This window comes from Sus scrofa, chromosome 7 (assembly GCF_000003025.6).
Source record: "Sus scrofa isolate TJ Tabasco breed Duroc chromosome 7, Sscrofa11.1, whole genome shotgun sequence".
Lineage (NCBI taxonomy): Eukaryota > Metazoa > Chordata > Mammalia > Artiodactyla > Suidae > Sus > Sus scrofa.
In genome coordinates, this window is record NC_010449.5 from 92,867,326 (window position 1) to 92,886,434 (window position 19,109).

The 19,109-nt window shown below is 40.7% G+C and overlaps 1 protein-coding gene across 3 annotated transcripts in view; it reads left to right on the plus strand.

Annotated features, from left to right (window-relative positions):
- EXD2 (exonuclease 3'-5' domain containing 2) overlaps window positions 1-19,109 on the plus strand; it is a 61,087-nt gene that overhangs the window by 19,368 nt on the left and 22,610 nt on the right. For 2 of the 3 annotated variants that reach the window (XM_013978297.2, XM_001925091.7), the window contains exon 2: window positions 1,896-2,285. The exons of the other annotated variant lie outside the window; for it this stretch is intronic. In XM_013978297.2, coding sequence (XP_013833751.2) covers window positions 1,896-2,285 — 390 coding nt within the window. The remainder of the gene's footprint in view (window positions 1-1,895; window positions 2,286-19,109) is intronic. 3 annotated transcript variants of the gene reach the window in all.

Here is a 19,109-nt window from a genome sequence, read left to right on the forward strand (position 1 = left end):
AACTAGTACACACTTAATAAGAAACGCTGTCATAGAGGAGTGTAGGCGGGGTCCTGCAGCTCACTGTGTCTTTGGGCAGTATAAGTTTTAGGTCAGGGCCTAAAGATGGGTAGCCCAGAGCCCAAAATGTTATTTGGCTGGCACGGTATTTCCAAAAACTGTAAATTTGTTGATGACGCTTAGAAATGGTGACATAAAATTCAGATATTTGACTTCTCTTGAATAATGAAGATTTATTATTGGGCCTTCTTCACAGACAGGATCCAAACTCATACTGAATGGTTGCTGTCCCATGCTTTCTCCCCTTTCGCTTATCATGTATTATTACACTTTTACTGTTTTTTTAATAGTACAGAAATAGTAGTATATACCTATTTTTCTGTCAAAAATAGGAAAACGAAAGATGGATGGGAAAAGAACACATTGTGAGTGTCAACAACAGCAAAAAATTCAGTCAATCTAAGAGAGAAATGGAACATTTTATTCAAGCAAGATTTCAGGATTATGACTTGGGAAGAGCATCTCAGAAAGCTCTAAGAACTGTTCCACCCCTTAGAAACCAAAGCACAGGCGTTCCGGCTGCAGCCCAGCAGGTTAAGGATCCAGTGTTGTCTCTGCAGAGCCTCAGGTTGCTGCAGAGGTGCAGATTCAATCCCCAGTCTGGTGCAGTGGATTAAGGATCTGGTGTTGCTGCAGCTGTGGCACAGGTCAAAGTTGCAGCCCAGAGTCGGTCCCCAGCCTGGTGAGGCCAGGGATTGTACGGAATCGTTTTTTTTTTTTTTTTTTTTCCTGTCTTTTATCTTTTTAGGGCCAAACCTGCGGCATATGGAGGTTCCCGGTCTAATCGGAGCTACAACTGCTGGCCTACACCACAGCCACAGCAATGCCAGATCTGATACATGTCTGCGACCTATACCACAGGTCACGGCAACGCCCGATCCTTAGTCCACTGAGCGAGTTCAGGAATGGAACCCGCAACCTCACGGTTCCTAGTCGGATTTGTTTCCGCTGTGCCATGACGGGAACTCCCAAACCGAATCCTCATGGATTCTAGTCGGGTTCTTAACCTTCTGAGCCACAATGGGAACTCCTCTTTTTCTTTTCTAATCCTGTCTTCCCGTTTTTACTGCCCTAGCGTACCCTCAATAACTGAGTCTCTTTCTATGGAGAAAACTACTGAGACTTCTGCAGCAATGGAAAATCCATGTTTACTCAAGCCTGTTTGCTCCATCCCCTACAGCCCGTGCCTCCTAGACAAGTAAAAAACAAAACAAAACCACTCCCTAACAACTTGCTATGAGTAGATATTTTGATTTGAAAAGCAAAAGTCTCCATTTAACTGAGATTGAAGGTTTAAAGTGCAAACACCCTAAGAAAGGTCTCAATACATCAACAAGTAGAAGTGAAAGTTTAGTTTATTCTATTTTGGTTGATAGGATTTCATAGCATTAAGAGAGCCCTGGGCAACTGGTAGAGGGTGAGGGATGGGAGGGGGTTCTTAGGTGAGAAGGGAGAGAGAGATGGAGGAGTGCCTTTTGGGGCTCAGCCTCACTCAGTGGCTTAAGGTTCCAACATTGCTGCAAGCTTCGGTGTAGGTCGCAGATGTGGCTTAGATCCAAGTTGCTGTGGCCCTGCCTGGGGACTTCCATATGCCGCAAGTGCGGCCCTAAAAAGGACAAAAAAATGGCGGGGGGGAGATGATGGAGTACAGGAGGTACAAAAGGAGCAAAATTAAAATATCACTGTTTCATGTGGAAATTTGTTGCAACTTTTTTAGTTTTGTGGGCATGTAGATTGAGACTGGAACGTTTTTTTTTTTTTCCCCCCAGGGAAAACTTGTTTCCGTGTAGCTTTACATTCTGTATGTAAATATATTATTGCCATTTGTTTTGCAGATTGTGGGATTAGTGATATGCTTTCCTTCAACAGCAGAAAAGTTGAAGATGTCTAAACATTTAGTGGCTTTGACTGTGACCACCCTTCTTGGCGTGGCTGTTGGGGGGTTTGTCCTGTGGAAAGGCATCCAGCGCCGGAGGAATAAAACGAGCCATGTGACCCGGCAGCAGCTGCCGCCACCGCCACAGCCAAAAGCGCCAGGCAGGGGGGAGCTGCCTGCCCCAGAAGAGGATCAGCCCCACTCGAGTGCCCCCAGAGCCTCATGGGAAGAAAGGATCCTTAAAGCAAAGGTGGTGACTGTGTCTCAGGAGGAGGAATGGGATCAAATCGAGCCTTTGCTTAGGAGGGAGTTAAAAGATTTTCCAGTACTTGGAATCGACTGTGAGTGGGTAAGTGAAAAAGCAAAAATAAAACAAATCTTTTCTGCTTTTCCAGCTAGGGACCTTGACTAGTCAAATAGAGGATAGATTAAAGGAGAAGTAGCTTGTTCTCAGCTTACTTGTAAATAGATTTTAGCAGAAGGAGAAGCAGCTTCTCAGGATAGGGGAGTGCTTATAATCATGGATTCTGGGGTCAGAACTCTATCAGTCCATGTTCACCACTTCCATTCTGATCTCGGAGAGACAGCAGTGACTGATGGCTTGAAGCGAGATCTTAATTCTCTGCTCAGGAATTGAACCTGGGCAGCCTGAGTGAAGACCAGGAATCCTAGCCCCTAGACCAGCTAGAGACTGAAGGCAGAATTGCCCTGATTCTTGCCCCCATTGAAAGCAAGAATGTTTCAAGAAAGCAAAGACTGTGAAAACAGGTACAAAGTTTCTTAGAAACACAGTACAGCGTGTGGGAGAGCACACAGGGCAGTAGTCTGCTTATCTGAGGCAGAAGCACAACAGTAATACATGCCCAAAGGAGGAGCATGGGTGCAGGTGGGCATCTGAGGAGACCACCTGAGAGGTGATTTAAACCACTTAATATGGTGCAGTTTTTCTGGGGTCTTTGTTTTCCTTTGGCCAGTTATTTTGTTTTATTTTTCACACCTGACCAGACCCAGGGCCCTCCCAGATCTGCATGCACATCTTTTGGCCAAAGCAAGGCAAGATTTATTGTGGTTTGACACCCCCTCCCTTTCTGACCCAGAGCGGTCTCTCTGCGCATGTGTAGTTGGAGTCTCCCTGACCCCATAGATGGAAAGTATGTGACCTCTTGGTCCTTGGTCCAAGTAGGGCTCAGTCCCCTCTTTTAATCCTGTCATTACCACTGTTTACAACTCAAAGAAGACAAGTACCAATTATTTGCCTTGTGCCTGTCCTTATTTGTATCTTGAAGTCAGGTGGCTGGTTATAAATGTCTGTCCTGGAGCCCACCTATCTCCTGCCTCAATTCTGTGAACTTGGACAAGCTGCTTAACCTCTTTGAGCCTCAGTGTACTTATCTGTAGTAGGGATGTAATGGTATTTGCTGGCCAGGCCTTTTTGAGGATTCAAATAGATAGTCCGTGTATACAGGCTTCAACACAATTTTAACATATAGTAATTGCTCATTAAATATTAGCTACTGTTAATATTTTTAATAGTATTTTCATAAGGATGCCATGGAGAAGACAGTTGGAAGTCTGTTTAAATGGGAATTATTACACATAATAATTTTATTATGTTTTAAAAATAATAATTTTAAAATGTTTTTAAAATATGTAAAATATGATTTTAAACATAATAGTTAAAACGAAAGATGTTATTTACTCTAAGCCAGGTACTAGGCTGTTTTTTTTTTTAATTTTTCATTATCTTATTTTTTATTTATTTATTTTTTGTTATTTTCTTTATCTCATTTATTTTTGACAGTAATCCTCTGTAGGAAGATGCTATTATTGTCTTTCCTTTAGAGATAGGAAACATAAAAAGATTTAGTTACTTGCCCAAGGCTATAAAGCTAGTAACTAGCATTTGAGCTGCTCTTTCTTAACCGTATGATTAATTTTTCTAATAGCTGTTATTTTGGGGGAGTTGTTGCATCATTGTGATGAGGGTAATAGGATACGCCTACTCCTCTGTCATTCTGTTCAGAGTGAACCTTAATCTCCCTGAAACAGAAGATATTACAAAAATAAACAAATCATGGTTATCTCTTATTAATTCAGCATATTACTTTGCCATTTCTCTGATATATGTCTTTTGGCTGTCTGGAATATGGTCAAGAGCCAGGGAATGTAACTGAAAGAGGCCCTAAGCAGAATAACTGACACAAAATCAGATTGCAGGTTGGTAGGAGGGACTATGAGATGCCAATACAATGATGACCAAGAAGGGAACATCTGACAGTGTGGGAAAAGTTTAGCAGTCACACAAGGCCTTACAGAGCTACTGAGGATGTTTATATCAGTAATAGTAGTAGTAGTTTATACCAATGACCTTGGGCCATTAGGAAAGCATAGGGCACTTTTAGTTTCTTGTATATAAGAATTATATCATTTTAGAAATAGTAACATATTTCTATATCATTTTAGAAATATTTACATGAGCAATAATAGAAGAAAACATCGTAAACAATGAGCTTTAGTAGTATAGGAACATTCACATTTGCCAAATAGCTTGATTATTCCAATCAAATGAAGTATAGCTGCAGCAAAAACAAGGTAGTCTGAAGTGAATAGTCATTACCGTAGTTGATTTAATAATAATATGTTTAATTACCAAAGCAGAGGCACAAAAGTGAAAGTGGCAAAGAAACCAAAACCCCCTTTGGTTTTTTTTTTTTTTTTTTTTTTTTGGTCTTTTGTCTTTTTAGAGCCACACCCATAGCATGTGGAGGTTCCCAGGCTAGGGGTCTAATCGGAGCTGTAGCCGTCAGCCTACACCACAGCCACAGCAACGATGACTCCTTAACCCACTGAGCAAGGCCAGGGATCGAACCCACAACCTCATGGTTCCTAGTCAGATTCATTTCCAGCTGCACCACGACAGGATCTCCAGATTTGGCTTTTGAATGTATTGAGCTCATGCTCATGCCACATCTCCCTTCAGGTGTGATTACATTTTCCTGATTGCTGCCACAGAAAAAGTTTCATTTATCCCTCTTTTCTTCATTCTTCCATTTTTAATCCCCTTTCTCTTTCATTCACTTCTGGGTATTTGCTTAGGTGTTGTTTTTGTTCTTGTTTTATATTGTCAGTATTTTAGATTTACCAAAATATTTGCCTTTTTCTTTGCTCATCTTTCCTTATATATCAGATCTTTCTGGCATCATTCTCTTTAAAGTCGTCCTTCTAAAGAAGTTCATTTCTTGAGGGCTCATTGATAATAACTATTATTGTTTTGAAAGTGTCTTTTTTCCCCCCTTTTTTGGAAGCCATGTGGCACATGGAGGCCCATGGCCAGGGATCAGATCTAAGCCATAGTGCAACCTAAGCTTCAGCTGTGCGAAGTATGGATCCTTAACCCACTGTGCTGGGCCGGGGTTCAAAACTGTGTCCCAGCACTCCCAAGATGCCGCCAATCCCATTGCTGAGCCACAACTGGAAACTCCTGAAAGTGTCTTTATTTTGCTTTTGATCTTGGAAGTTATTTTCACTGGATAGAAAATTCTAGTTTAGGAGTTCCCATTGTGGCTCAGTGGTAACAAACCCAACTAGTATACATGAGGATGTGGGTTTGATCCCTGGCCTTGCTCAGTAGGTTAAGGATCTGGTATTGCTGTGAGCTGTGGTGTTAGGTCGCAGATGTGGCTCAGATCCCATGTTGCTGTGGCTGTGGGCAAAGGCAAGCAGCTGTGGCTCCAATTCGACCCCTAGCCTGGGAACTTAAATATGCCTCGGGTGTGGCCTTAAAAAGCAAAACAAACAAACAAAATTCCAGTTTAGCAATTTATTATCATTTTCAAGATTGAATTCCATTTTCTTCTGGCTTCCATTGTTGCTGTTGAAAATAACTGTCAGTCTAAATGTTGATTCCTTGTAGGTAATTAATTTTTGTAGCTCTTTGTAAGATCTTCTTTTTGAGTTAGTGGTTCTGAAGATTCACTGTGATGAGACTAGGTGTTGTCTTCTGTATTTCCTGTTTGGGATTTAGAGATATATCTGCATGTAAAGATGGATATCTTAAATCAGTTTTTAAATTCTCTTTGAAGATTGCCTTTATGCTGTTTTTTCTTCTCTTCCTCTTCCTCCCCTTCCTCTTTCACCACCTTCTTTCTTGCTGGAATTTGATCAGCTGTATTCTGAATTTTTTATGCTCTCCTACATGTCTGGTAATCTCTCTTTTATATTTAACATACCGTGGTGTCTCTGGATTCATTCTGTGCAGTTGCTTCAGGTTATTTACAGTTTCCTTTTTCTGTCTTTAGTTTTTTGTCTCATCTCTTGAACTTGTCCCTTGAGTCTTTCTTTAACCTTTTTAATTGTGAAATAAAATACATCAAGAAAAGTGCTTGAAACAAAAGTAAACAGCTAAATGACTTATCTAAAGAGAACAGCTTTATAACTAGAAACTAGGTCAAGAAAAATAATTTTCTAGTGCCCCAGAACTCCCCTGTGACCCATAGTAACCCTCAGGGTTACGATTATCTTGATTTTATGGTATTTACTTTCCTGTTTTTCTTTTAGTTTTACTACTCAAACATGCACCCCATAGGCACTGTAATTGAGTTTTGTTTGCTTTTTAAATTTAATGTAAGTAGGAAGTTCCTGTTGTGGCACCGCAGAAATGAATCTGACTTGTATCCATGAGGATGCAGGTTCAATCCCTGGCTTTGTTCAGTGGGTTGGGGATCTGGCGATGCTGTGAGCTGTGATGCAGGTCACAGATGCAACTCAGATCTGGCCTTGCTGTGTCTGCGGTGTAGGCTGGCAGCAGTAGCTCTGATTCAACCCCTAGTCTAGAAACTTCCATGTGATGCAGGTGTGGTCCTAAAAAGCCAAAAAAAATTTTTAATGTAAATAAAAATATCAATTGTGTATTTTTTCAGCTTTTAACATTATGTTTGTGAGATTTACCCATGTTGTGTATGACTGTGATTCATTGCCATATGTTCACTATGTAAATCTATCATGATTTATTCATCTATTCTAATGTTGATGGACATCTTGGTTGTTTACATTTTGGGGCTCTTACAAAAAAATACTGCAGTGAACAAATGTACCTATTATTGTTGGGCTTATGTATCTATGAGTGGAGTCCTGGGTCATAGTTTGTATAAACGTCTCAACTTTTATAAATAATGCTGTCTTCCAGGCTTTATTTATTTATTTAATTTTTTTTTTTTTTTTTTTTTTTTTTTGGTCTTTTGTCTTTTTAGGGCCGCACTCACAGCATATGGAGGTTCCCAGGCTAGGGATCTAATTGGAGCTGTAGCTGTGGGCCTATACCACAGCCACAGCAACACCAGATCTGAGCCACATCTGCGACCTACACCACAGCTCACGGCAACACCGGATCCTTAACCCACTGAAGCCAGGGATTTGACCCGAAACCTCATGGTTCCTAGTTGGATTCATTTTAGACAGGAACTCTTTTTTTTTTTTTTTTTTTTCCAGGCTTGTTTTAACTAGCTTACCTTTTATCAGCAGTCTGAGTGTATCCACTGTTTCCAGCTGTTTTCAAAAGTGGTTCTACTAAGCAACCTCTCATCAAGTCTATATGAAAAATGGCCTTTGTCTTATATTGTGATCCACATTTACTATTCTCAGATTTTAAAATTGTAGTCATTTTATTATTTTTAAAATTATGTATTTCTTAATTTTTTCAGCGTTTTCTCCAGATATCTAATGCAAGATGCAATGTAGCCACAGTCCAAGAAATGCAGTTGCCATTAGGGAAATTGTAGCCCTACTGGATTGTGAGATATTGATATTGTGATACAGCTAAAAGCCTTATATATTTCTGTTCTAATTATAATGTAGCTGGTTTGATAAATAAGGCTGCCTCTTGTGCTTTTTCTACTTTAGGTTATATACTTTATAGATGAGACACACAATCAACTTTACTGGTTTAAAATTGAAGTCATTTTATGGAGTTCCCGTCGTGGCACAGTAGTTAATGAATCCGACTGGGAACCATGAGATTGCGGGTTCAATACCTGGCCTTGCTGAGTGGGTTAAGGATCTGGCGTTGCCGTGAGCTGTGGTGTAGGTTGCAGACGTGGCTTGGATCCCGTGTTGCTGTGGCTCTGGCATAGGCCCGTGGCTGCAGCTCCGATTGGACCCCTAGCCTGGGAACCTCCGTATGCCGCAGGAAGCAGTCCTAGAAAAGGCAAAAAGACAAAAAATAAATAAATAAATAAAATTGAAGTCATTTTAAATGTATGCAGAATATTTCATTGTGGTTTTAATTTGCATATCCCTGATTACTAATGATATTGAACACCTTTTTATATTTTTTGGTCACTTAGATGTTTTATTTATTGTATATCTTTCTTTCTTTCTTTCTTTCTTTCTTTCTTTCTTTCTTTCCTTCCTTCCTTCCTTCCTTCCTTCCTTCCTTTCTTTCTTTCTTTTCTTCCTTAGGGCTGAGCCTGTGGCATTTGGAAGTTCCATGGCTAGGGGTAGAATTGGAGCTGCATCTGCTGGCCTGTGCTACAGCCACACCAACGTGGGATCCGAATTTCATCTGCTGCCTACACCACAGCTCATGGCAACACCAGATCCTTAACCCACTGAGTGACGCCAGGGGTCGAACCTGTGTTCTCATGGATACTAGTCTGGTTTGTAACCCGCTGACCCACAACAGGAACTCCCTTTTTTTGTTTTTTTTAGGGCTGTATCTGGGACATATTGAAGTTCCCAAGCTAAAGGTCGAATTGAAGCTGCAGCTGCTGGCCTACACCATAGCCACAGCAACATCAGATCTGAGCAGCATCTGTGGCCTATGCTGTAGCTTGCGGCAATGTCAGATGCTTAACACACTGAACAAGGCCAGAGATTGAACCTGTGTCCTCATGGATACTAGCTGGGCTCTTAACCTGCAGAGTCACATGGGAACTCCCTAGATATCTTCTTGTATTGAGTTCCTGTTCAAGTCTTTTGCCTCTTTTTCTTACTGTTTAATAGCAGTTCTTTAAGTATTCTGGATATGAATGCTTTGTGAGTTAAATGTATTGTAAATGTCTTCACCCATTCTGTAGATTGCCTTTACATTCTTTTTTTTTTTTTTTTTTTGTCTTTTTTGCCTTTTCTAGGGCTGCTTCCCGTGGCATGTGGAGGTTCCCAGGCTAGGGGTCCAATCGGAGCTGTAGCCACCGGCCTATGCCAGAGCCACAGCAACGCGGGATCCGAGCCACGTCTGCAACCTACACCACAGCTCATGGCAACGCCAGATCCTGAACACACTGAGCAAGGCCAGGGATCGAACCCACAACCTCATGGTTCCTAGTTGGATTCGTTAACCACTACGCCATGACGGGAACTCCTGCCTTTACGTTCTTTTAATGTTATCACTGTGTGATCGGAATATCTATATAGTGCTGTTTAACAAATCTGTTCTTGCCCCTTGCATATTTAGATTTACAATCCACCTAGATTGGTGTGTGTGTGTGTGTGTGTGTGTGTGTGTGTGTGCGCGCGCGGGAGATGTGAGGTAGGCTTGAGTTTCATTTTTTTTCCCTTATGGATATCCAATTGTCTTAATGCCATTGATTGAAACGATAACCCCTTCCTCACTGCTGTACAATGCCACTTTATTACAATACAAGTATATCTGTATATGATTAGATCTGTTTCTGGGCTCTCTAGGAGTCTATCTTTCTATTCTTCCACCAGTGATCACAAACTTAGTTACTGTTGCTTTATTATGACTCTTGATAGCTGCGACAGCAAGACTTTCTATCTAGTTCTTTTCCTAGAAGGTCATAGTCCTTTACATTTCCTGTGCATTTTAGAATCAGGTTCTATAAAAAAATTCTTGATGTTTTGAATGAGATTACATTGGATAAATAGATCATTGTGTGGGGTATTGACTTCTTTCCAGTATTGAGTTTTCTAATCTAAGAATATTAATTTAGATCTTCAACTTCCCTTTTCAAATAATTTTTAATTTTTATTCAAGTATACTTGATTTACAGTGTTGTGCCAATTTCTGCTGTTTAGCATAGTGACCCAGTCATACATATATATACATTCCCTTTCTCATATTATCTTCCATCCTGGTCTGTTCCAAGAGACTGCATGTAGTTCCCTGTGCTGCACAATAGGACCTCATTGCTTATCCATTTTGAATGTAATGGTTTGCATCTACTAACCACAAACTCCCCATCCATCCAGTCCCTCTTCCCTCCCCCTTGGCAACCACAGGTCTGTTCTCTATGTCTGTGAGTCTGTTTCTGTTTTGCAGATAGGTTCATGAATGCCATATTTTAGATTCCACATGTAAGTGTAGATCTTTAACTTCTCTTAATAATGTATTTGTAGTTTTCTGTGATTTAAAAAATTCTGTTATAAATGAAATCTTTAAAAATGTGTTTCTTGGAGTTCCCGTCGTGGCGCAGTGGTTAACGAATCCGACTAGGAACCATGAGGTTGCGGGTTCGGTCCCTGCCCTTGCTCAGTGGGTTAACAATCCGGCGTTGCTGTGAGCTGTGGTGTAGGTTGCAGATGCGGCTCGGATCCCGAGTTGCTGTGGCTCTGGCGTAGGCCGGTGGCTACAGCTCCGATTGGACCCCTAGCCTGGGAATCTCCACATGCCACGGGAGCGGCCCAAGAAATAGCAAAAAGACAAAAAAAAAAAAAAAAAAAATGTGTTTCTGGAGTTCCCGTTGTGGCACAGTGGAAACAAATCTGACTAAGAACCATGAGGTTGTAGGTTTGATCCCAGGTCTCGCTCAGTGGCTTAAGGATCTGGTGTTGCCGTGAGCTGGGGTGTAGCTCAAAGATGTGGCTTGGATTCTGTGTTACTGTGGCTGTGATGTAGGCCGGCAGCTGTAGCTCCAATTAGACCCCTAGCCAAGAATCTCCATATGCAGCGGGTGAGACCCTAAAAAGAAAAAAAAAAAAAGGTGTTTCTGGTATATAGAAATGTAATTCTTTGATATATATATATTTCTTATAGTAAGGAACTTAAACTCACTTATTAATGCTAATTGTAGGTTTTTTGGATTTCTCTATAAACTATTATATCATCTGTGATGTGACGGTTTTATTTCTTTCCAGTCCTTATACTTTGTGTTGCTTTTCTTGCCTTGCTGTACTGGTCAGGGTCACAATATAGTGCTCAGTAGGAGTGGTGATAGTAGGCATCCCTGATTCCTTCTCTATCTCAGAATGACAGCGTTCAACATTTTCATACTGAGTGTGATATCTGCAGTAGGTTTGTTTATGAGATTAAATACATTCGGTTCTTTGTTAAGAGTTTTTTTTTTTTTTTTTTTTTTCATTTTCTTTTCTTTTGTCTTTTTAGGGCCACACCTGTGGCATATGGAAGTTCTCAGGCTAGGGGTCGAATTGCAGCTGTAGCTGCCGGCCTGCACCACAGCTGTAGCAAAGCCAGATCCGAGTAGTGTCTGTGACCTACGCCACAGCTCACGGCAATGCCAGATCCTTAACCCACTGAGCGAGGCCAGGGATCGATCTGTGTCCTCATGGGTACTAGTTAGATTCGTTTCTGCTGAGTCATGATGGGAACTCCAAGGGGCTCTTTTTTAAAGAATGAAATATTGCCATTTGCAGCAACATGGATGGACCTAAAGAATATCATGTTAAGTGAAGTAGGTCAGAGAAAGACTAATATTATAGGATGTTACCTATATGTGGAATCTAAAAAATGATATAAATGAATGTATATACAAAATAGAAATAGACTCACAGACATAGAAAACAAACTTACGTTACCCAAGGGGGAAGGGAAAGGAGAAGGATAAATTAAAGAATATGAGATACACAGACACAGACTACTGTATGTACAATAGGTAAGCAACACGGATTTATTATATAGCACAAGGAACTACATTCAGTATCTTGGAATAACCTATAATGGAAAATAATTTGAAAAATTGTACATACTGCATCATTTTGTTGTACACCTGAAACTAACACAGTATTATGAATCGATTATACTTCAATTAAAAAATAGGGTTTTTTTTTTTTGAAAAGTCATGCATGGTTGAATTTTATCAAGTGCCTTTTCTGCATTTCTTGAGATAAGTGTGTAGTTTTTCTCCTTTATTCTGTTGTGGTAGTGAAATACATTGATTTTTGAATTTCTGGAATAAAACCAACTTGGTTATGATGTCTTATTCTTCTTATACATTACTGAATTCATTTTGCCGGTACTTTTTAGAGAATTTTAGAAATAATCTGTGTATATGAGAGATATTGGCTTATAATTTTCCTCTGTAGAACTATCAGATTTTGATTAAGAAATTGTGTTGGCCTCATACAGAAAGTTAGGGCTGTTCCTTATTTTTCTCTGGAAGAGTTTGTATAGAATTGTCATTCTTCTTTCCTTAAGTGTTTGATTAGAATCTACTGGTGAAGCCATCTGGAGTTTTCTTTTAGGGGAAGTTTTTGAATTATGAATACAATTTAAAAAATAGTTTGGGGGCTGTTCGTATTTTCTATTCTTCATGTCTGTTCTCATAAATTATATTTTTCAGATAAATCTGTCTTCATTCAAAAATTTAAAGTACTGACATATATTTGTTTATAATATCCTGTCTGGTAGATATGTAAGGATGTCTCCTTTTTCATTTTTGACGTTGCTAATTTTTTCGTGATTATTCCTTCCATGGGTTTATCGATGTTATTAGTCTTTTCAAAGAACCAACTTCTGGTTTTGTTGATCTTCATTGTGTGTTTATGTTCTATTATGTTGATTTTGGCTCTTTATTATTCCTTTTCTTGTCATTTGGCTCTAATTTGCTATTCTCCATTTATGCTTCAAACCTTCTCTAATCTGACATCCTACCATACTACTCCACTGAAAGTGATCAGGTTGATGGCTTTCTTTTTTTCAACCCAGGGGTCGCTTTTTGGAATTCTAGCTCTCAAAAGCATGTGCCCTATTGCTACATGAGACATTCTCTTCTTGGCTTTCATGCCATCACACTCTCCTATCTCCTATCTTACTGTTCTCGCCTCTTTTTCCTTTTCTGATTCCCCTTCTACTTCACATCTAAATATTGAGGTGGCTTAGGCTTGGTCTCTGCTGTATCCACCCCAGGGATTGCAAACTCAGATGTCTACAAGGTCCAGATGGGAAATGCAAATGAGTGATGTAGAGTGACTGCATTTTTGAACACATAGGGATATTCTTCAGTTTCATAAAGAAATACGCACCCTCCCATTTTTCTTTAAACACAAGACCTCTGTGGTTTATCTTCCATTTTCCTAGGTTTTGTTTTTTTTTTTTTTTTTTTTTTTGGTCTTTTTAGGGCTGCACCTGCGGCATATGGAAGTTCCCAGGGTAGGGATCAAATCGGAGCTGTAGCCATGACCTACACCACAGCCACAGCAACTCAGGGTCCGAGCCGCATCTGCCACCTACACCACAGCTCATAGCAATGCCAGATCCTTAACCCAGATCCTTAACCCACTGAGCAAGGCCAGGGATCAAATCTGCGTCCTCAAGGATGCTAGTCAGATGCATTTCCGCTGAGTCACAATGGGAACTTCGTTTTTTCCTAGTTTTGATAGACCTGTATCCTGAGAAATATTTCTTTTTTTTTTTTTTTTTTTTTGTCTTTTCTAGGGCTGCTCCTGCAGCATATGGAGGTTCCCACGCCAGGGGTTAAATCAAAACTATAGCTGCTGGCCTACACCGGAGCCACAGCAACACGGGATCCGAGCCGCATCTGATCTACACCACAGCTCACGGCAACGCCAGATCCTTAACCCACTGAGCAAGGTCAGGGATTGAACCCGCAACCTCATGGTTCCTAGTTGGATTCGTTAACCACTGAGCCATGACGGGAACTCCAAGAAATATTTCTTTTTTTTTTTTTTTTGTCTTTTGTCTTTTTTGTTGTTGTTTTGTTGTTGTTGTTGTTGCTATTTCTTGGGCCGCTCCCGCGGCATATGGAGGTTCCCAGGCTAGGGGTTGAATCGGAGCTGTAGCCACCGGCCTACGCCAGAACCACAGCAACGCGGGATCCGAGCCGCGTCTGCAACCTACACCACAGCTCACGGCAACGCCAGATCGTTAACCCACTGAGCAAGGGCAGGGACCGAACCCGCAACCTCATGGTTCCTAGTCGGATTCGTTAACCACTGTGCTACGACGGGAACTCCCAAGAAATATTTCTTTGTATTAGAAAAACAGTGGTTTGCAAATACAATGATAAATGGAAAATGACATTTGGCTTCAGTGTTGAGAAGACATTCTAGAGAATTAGAGAATTCATGCCTTATGTAAATGAGGAAGCTGTTATACAGTTCAAGCCAAGTGTTGCCAGATTGTCCAGTTCTTTAAAAAGAAACTTGACATATAGATTTTTTAAAAATGTGAACTCCACTAATTTTAAAATTCTGGCACAAGGTTTAAAAAACGTGGAGACCAAAAAAATAATAATATTAAACATATAGGTGGGTCCGCAGATGGGTCCATGGACCACTGATTCATGTCCTCTAATTTATATTCTTTTCCTAAGTGATCTCATCTAAGTTTATAGTTTTAAATATCATTGGTAGGCTGACAGCTCTCAAGATTAGAACCCCAGCCTTTTATATCTACCTGTCTACGTGACATCTCCCTCAAATGACGACTAGTCATCTCACTCATAACATGTTCCTCCTAACAGACCTTTTGATTTTTCTTCCCAAACCTGTATTATCCCTAGTCTTCACCATCTTTAAGATTAAAATCAGGAAGCAAAAAAAAAAAGAGAAAATGGAGTTCCTGTTGTGGCTCAGTGGTTAACGAATCTGACTAGGAACCATGAGGTTGTGGGTTCGATCCCTGGCCTTGCTCAGTGGGTTAAGGCTCTGGTGTTGCCGTCAGCTGTATTATGGGTCGCAGGCATGGCTCGGATCTGGCGTTGCTGCGGCTGTGGTGTAGGCTGGCCGCTGTAGCTCCATTTGACCCGTAGCCTGGGAACCTCCATATGCCACAGGTGCAGCCCTAAAGACAAAAGACCAAAAAAAAAAAAAAAAAAAAAGATTAAAATCAGAGTGGCATCCCCTCCCTTAAGGGTTGTCTAACAGAAGTGCTAGGAATGGAAATCACAAGCAGGAAGTTACATTAAATTTCTTTTATGGCAAAATATTTGGAAATTCAAAAGAGTGGTTTCAGAAAGCAGGAAATAGCACAGCGTTCTACCAAATAGAGGTATGTGTTTCCAGATTCCTCTGAGTTACCCGTGGTGATGTGTAATTACGGATAAATTACCTGTACAAAATGAGGATTCTGCCGTGTTTCAGAAGCTGTTATTGCCTTTCTCCTGGGAAGTGGGGATGGAGATGTTAAAAACCTTTCTGGCGCCTGACTTCTGCCTGATTCTTTTTTGGCGTCTCTAGCTATAGACTGCCTTGCTTAACAGGTGCAAATAAATTAACAGGTGCACTAAAGATTGAATGAAGCGAAGGTCATTTTCCCAAGAACATCCTTCTGCAGGTCCAGGCTTCTGACTTGCCTGAAGTCCCTTCCTTTTCCTTATTATTAACCCTTCCCTTCCATTTAGGAAGTATCACCGGCGTCATCTCCAAAAGAGATTCAGCATCTATCTACTTCTCTACACCTCTCCCAGTCCAAAGCTTCAAGTGTCTCTCATCTGGACCTTTGCAAGAACCTCTTGACTGGCCTCCCTTCCTGTACTCCTGTATACCTACAATCCCTTCTCCATATAGTAACCAAAGAGACCGTTTTTGTTTTTCCTTTTCTTTTTAGGGCCACTCGTGCAGCATATGGATGTTCCCAGGCTAGGAGGTGAATTGGAGCTGTAGCTGCCCCTACACTACAGCCACAGCAACACCAGATCCTTAACTCACTGAGTGGGGCCAGGGATTGAACCTGCATCCTCACATATACTAGTCAGATTCCTTACCGCTGAGCCACAATGGGAACTCCCCAAAGAGATGTTTTAAAAATGCACATCATGTAAATCCCCCGCTTAAAATGTTTTTATTGCTTCCTGTAAAACAAAGACGTCTTGGGACTTCCTTGGTGGTCTAGCAGTTAGGAATATTTGGGGTTGTCACTGTTGGGAACTCTTTGATCTCTCCCCTGGGAACTTCTGCATGTTGGACTTAGCTAAACCCCCCCAGACAACTGGGATATCTTAATTACTAATTTAAGGACTCACGCTCTCTCCTCTCTCAACATCTCTGATTTTGTCTCTTGTTCTTTCCCCATCTTCCCCTTACTACTCTCTGGCCTCCTTGGCCTTCATTCTGTCACTTGAACAGGATAAGCTCATTCATGTCTTCAAGCTATGGTGTAATTTAACTGATAGAGAAACTCCGCAGATGGGGTGCTCATTAGCTAACCTTGTTCCAGCCTAGGATATGGTCCCAGATTATTCTTTGCTCCCTGCTGCCATCACGTGGTCATTTAAAGAATTATGGGCTTTTCAATAAAGGTTTTATCTGCTCTGGACTGAAGAATCCTGAAGTTAAAATGGATTATACATTGGCCCTCAGAAAGAAGGATATCTTAAACCGATCTCCTCTAAGGATCACTGAAAAACAGAAAAAAAGTGTTAGAAATTTTGTCCACAATGACTGATGGCATCATTCATTTAAAATTTTTACTTTTGTGTGTATTTATAATGTCTGTAACACATTAGTATAGTAGTACATTTATATGATTTATAAATGTGTATATATATAGCGTTATATTGCAGACATTTTTTATGAATTGTCTAATCAAAAAAAAAATCTGTGACCACTGGATTACACAATGCTAACAAAATTAAAATGTGTTTTTTCTTCCCCTATTAAATATAACATTGGTAAGCCAAGAGTTTTGTTGTTTTCCATGAGTAGTAAGTGGTGTCAAGGCAAAAGGATGTTGCCAAAGGGGTAAATATGAGAAATAAAGACTAGATAACTTATTCTTTTGTTTTGTTTTGTTTTTTTGTTTTTGTTTTTTCCAGGGCTATACCCGTGGCATATGGAGGTTCCCAGGCTAGGGGTCTAATCGGAGCTGTAGCCGCCAGCCTATGCCAGAGCCATAGCAACGTGGGATCCGAGCCACGTCTGCGACCTACACGACAGCTCACAGCAATGCTGGATCCTTAACCTGCTGAGCAAGGCCAGGGATCGAACCCGCAACCTCATGGTTCCCAGGTGGATTCGTTAACCTCTGCACCACAACACGAACTCCTAGATAACTTATTCTTTAAGCCAGACTGATTCTGCTAGAAGCAGTATTCGTCCAATTATATATTTAGTATACATTGGGTACCTCTTGGAATCATAAACATTTGGATTCCTAGTGGAAAAACCTTAATTACATAATACAATGTATCTTAAGCACAATCCATAAAGAGTTTTAAAAAGACAACTTACCTAGTTAGCCAGCTATTTATTTAATGTATTTTATGGTTTTCGTTTGTTTGTTTGTTTTGGCTGCACCTGCAGCATGTGGAAGTTCCCAGGCCAGGGATAGAACCTGTGCCACAGCAGCCACCCAAGTTGCTGCAGTGACAACACTGGATGCTTAACTGTGCCTCAAGGGAACTTGACTGAAAGGATTTTCAAAGATCCGGCCTTAGGAATTAGTAGTAGGTATTATGTCAAACTAGCAATGCTAAATATTAGAAGTAGAGATTTACAGCTTTTTCTTGGAAAGAGCTGGTATTACAAGGAAGGGAATCATGCTTCAATAATACAATAAAACAGGTCCTGTAGGTCTTTTTGGTCTTGGCCAAGCCTTAGGAAATAGACTCATTTGCGATCAAACTGGTATGCTTTCATTTTAGGATATAAATAGCCTTCATTGATAAAGCAGTGCCTGAGAAGGGAAATCCTAAGGCTTTTGCAAGTTAAACCATAGTTATTTAGCATCGAAGCAGAGTTGAGGTTGAAGACCCTCCTGATTTTTTTTTTTTTTTTTTTTTTCTTTTTAGGGCCACACCCTTGGCATATGGAAGTTCCCAGGCTAGGGGTCGAATCAGAGCTGTAGCTGCTGGCCTACGCCAGAGCCACAGCAATGCAAGATCCGAGCTGCATTTGTGACCTACACCACAGCTCACAGCAATGCCGGATCCCTGACCCACTGATTGAGGCCAGTGATCAAACCTGCATCCTTGCAGATCCTAGTTGGATTCGTTTTTGCTGCACCACAGAGGGAACTCCCTGAATTTTGTTTTTAACAGCAACTCTCTGTGATCCTGACTTGACTGTTTCTTCTCTGTTCTACAGATTTGGAAATTAAGCTTCCAGTTCTGACTTTGCCATTCTCTCTCCATGTTTAGGCAAACTGCTTCACCTGTAGCCCTTAACTTCCCTCTCCTGAAAAGTGAAAAGGATTGGAGTTTATTGGGTGCTTAACCTGGGTTCCATGGATAGCTTTAGGGAACTTTTAATTATATTGTATGTAAATTTTTCTGGGTATAATTTCCTTAGCTTTCAGCATTTTCTTCAACTTACTATTACCTCAAAAAGCTTAAAACTAGATCAGTTAAGGAGTTCCCCTCGTGATGCAGCAGAAACGAATCCGACTAGGAACCATGAGGTTGTGGGTTTGATCCCTGGCCTCCTTCAGCTGGTTAAGGATCCAGTGTTGCTGTGGCTGTGGGGTAGGCTGGCAGCTGTAGCTCTGATTCGACCCCTAGCCTGGGAACCTCCATATATGCTGGGTGCGGCCCTAAAAAGAAAAAACAAACAAAACCTTATTAGTTAATATATAAAGTTATTTTTATCTCTTAAGATATAAGGATCCTAGCTTATGTTCAACATACATTTTTTTTTTTTAAGAACAACACTTCTGACCATAAAATGCTAAGAAAACACTTTTTGTGCTACCAGGATTTATTATATTGGCAGGTAACACTTATTAATAGTACTATATTTCCTACCTCTTTTTAAAAATCAGATCTGGAGGCAGTGAAAACAGGTAAATGAGTCAAGTTAAAGAGTACATTATCGTTTGGCATGCTGCTCCTTAGCCTTTTATTTCCTTAGCTTTTTATTTATATTTTTGGCCACACCAATGGCCTGCAGAAATTCCTGGGCCAGGATAGAACCTGTGCCACAGTAGCAACCCTAAGCCACAGCAGTGACAATGCCAGATCCTTAACCATCAGGCTACCAGGGGAGTTTTTAAAACCAGTGTGTTTCACGTGACTCTGTCAGC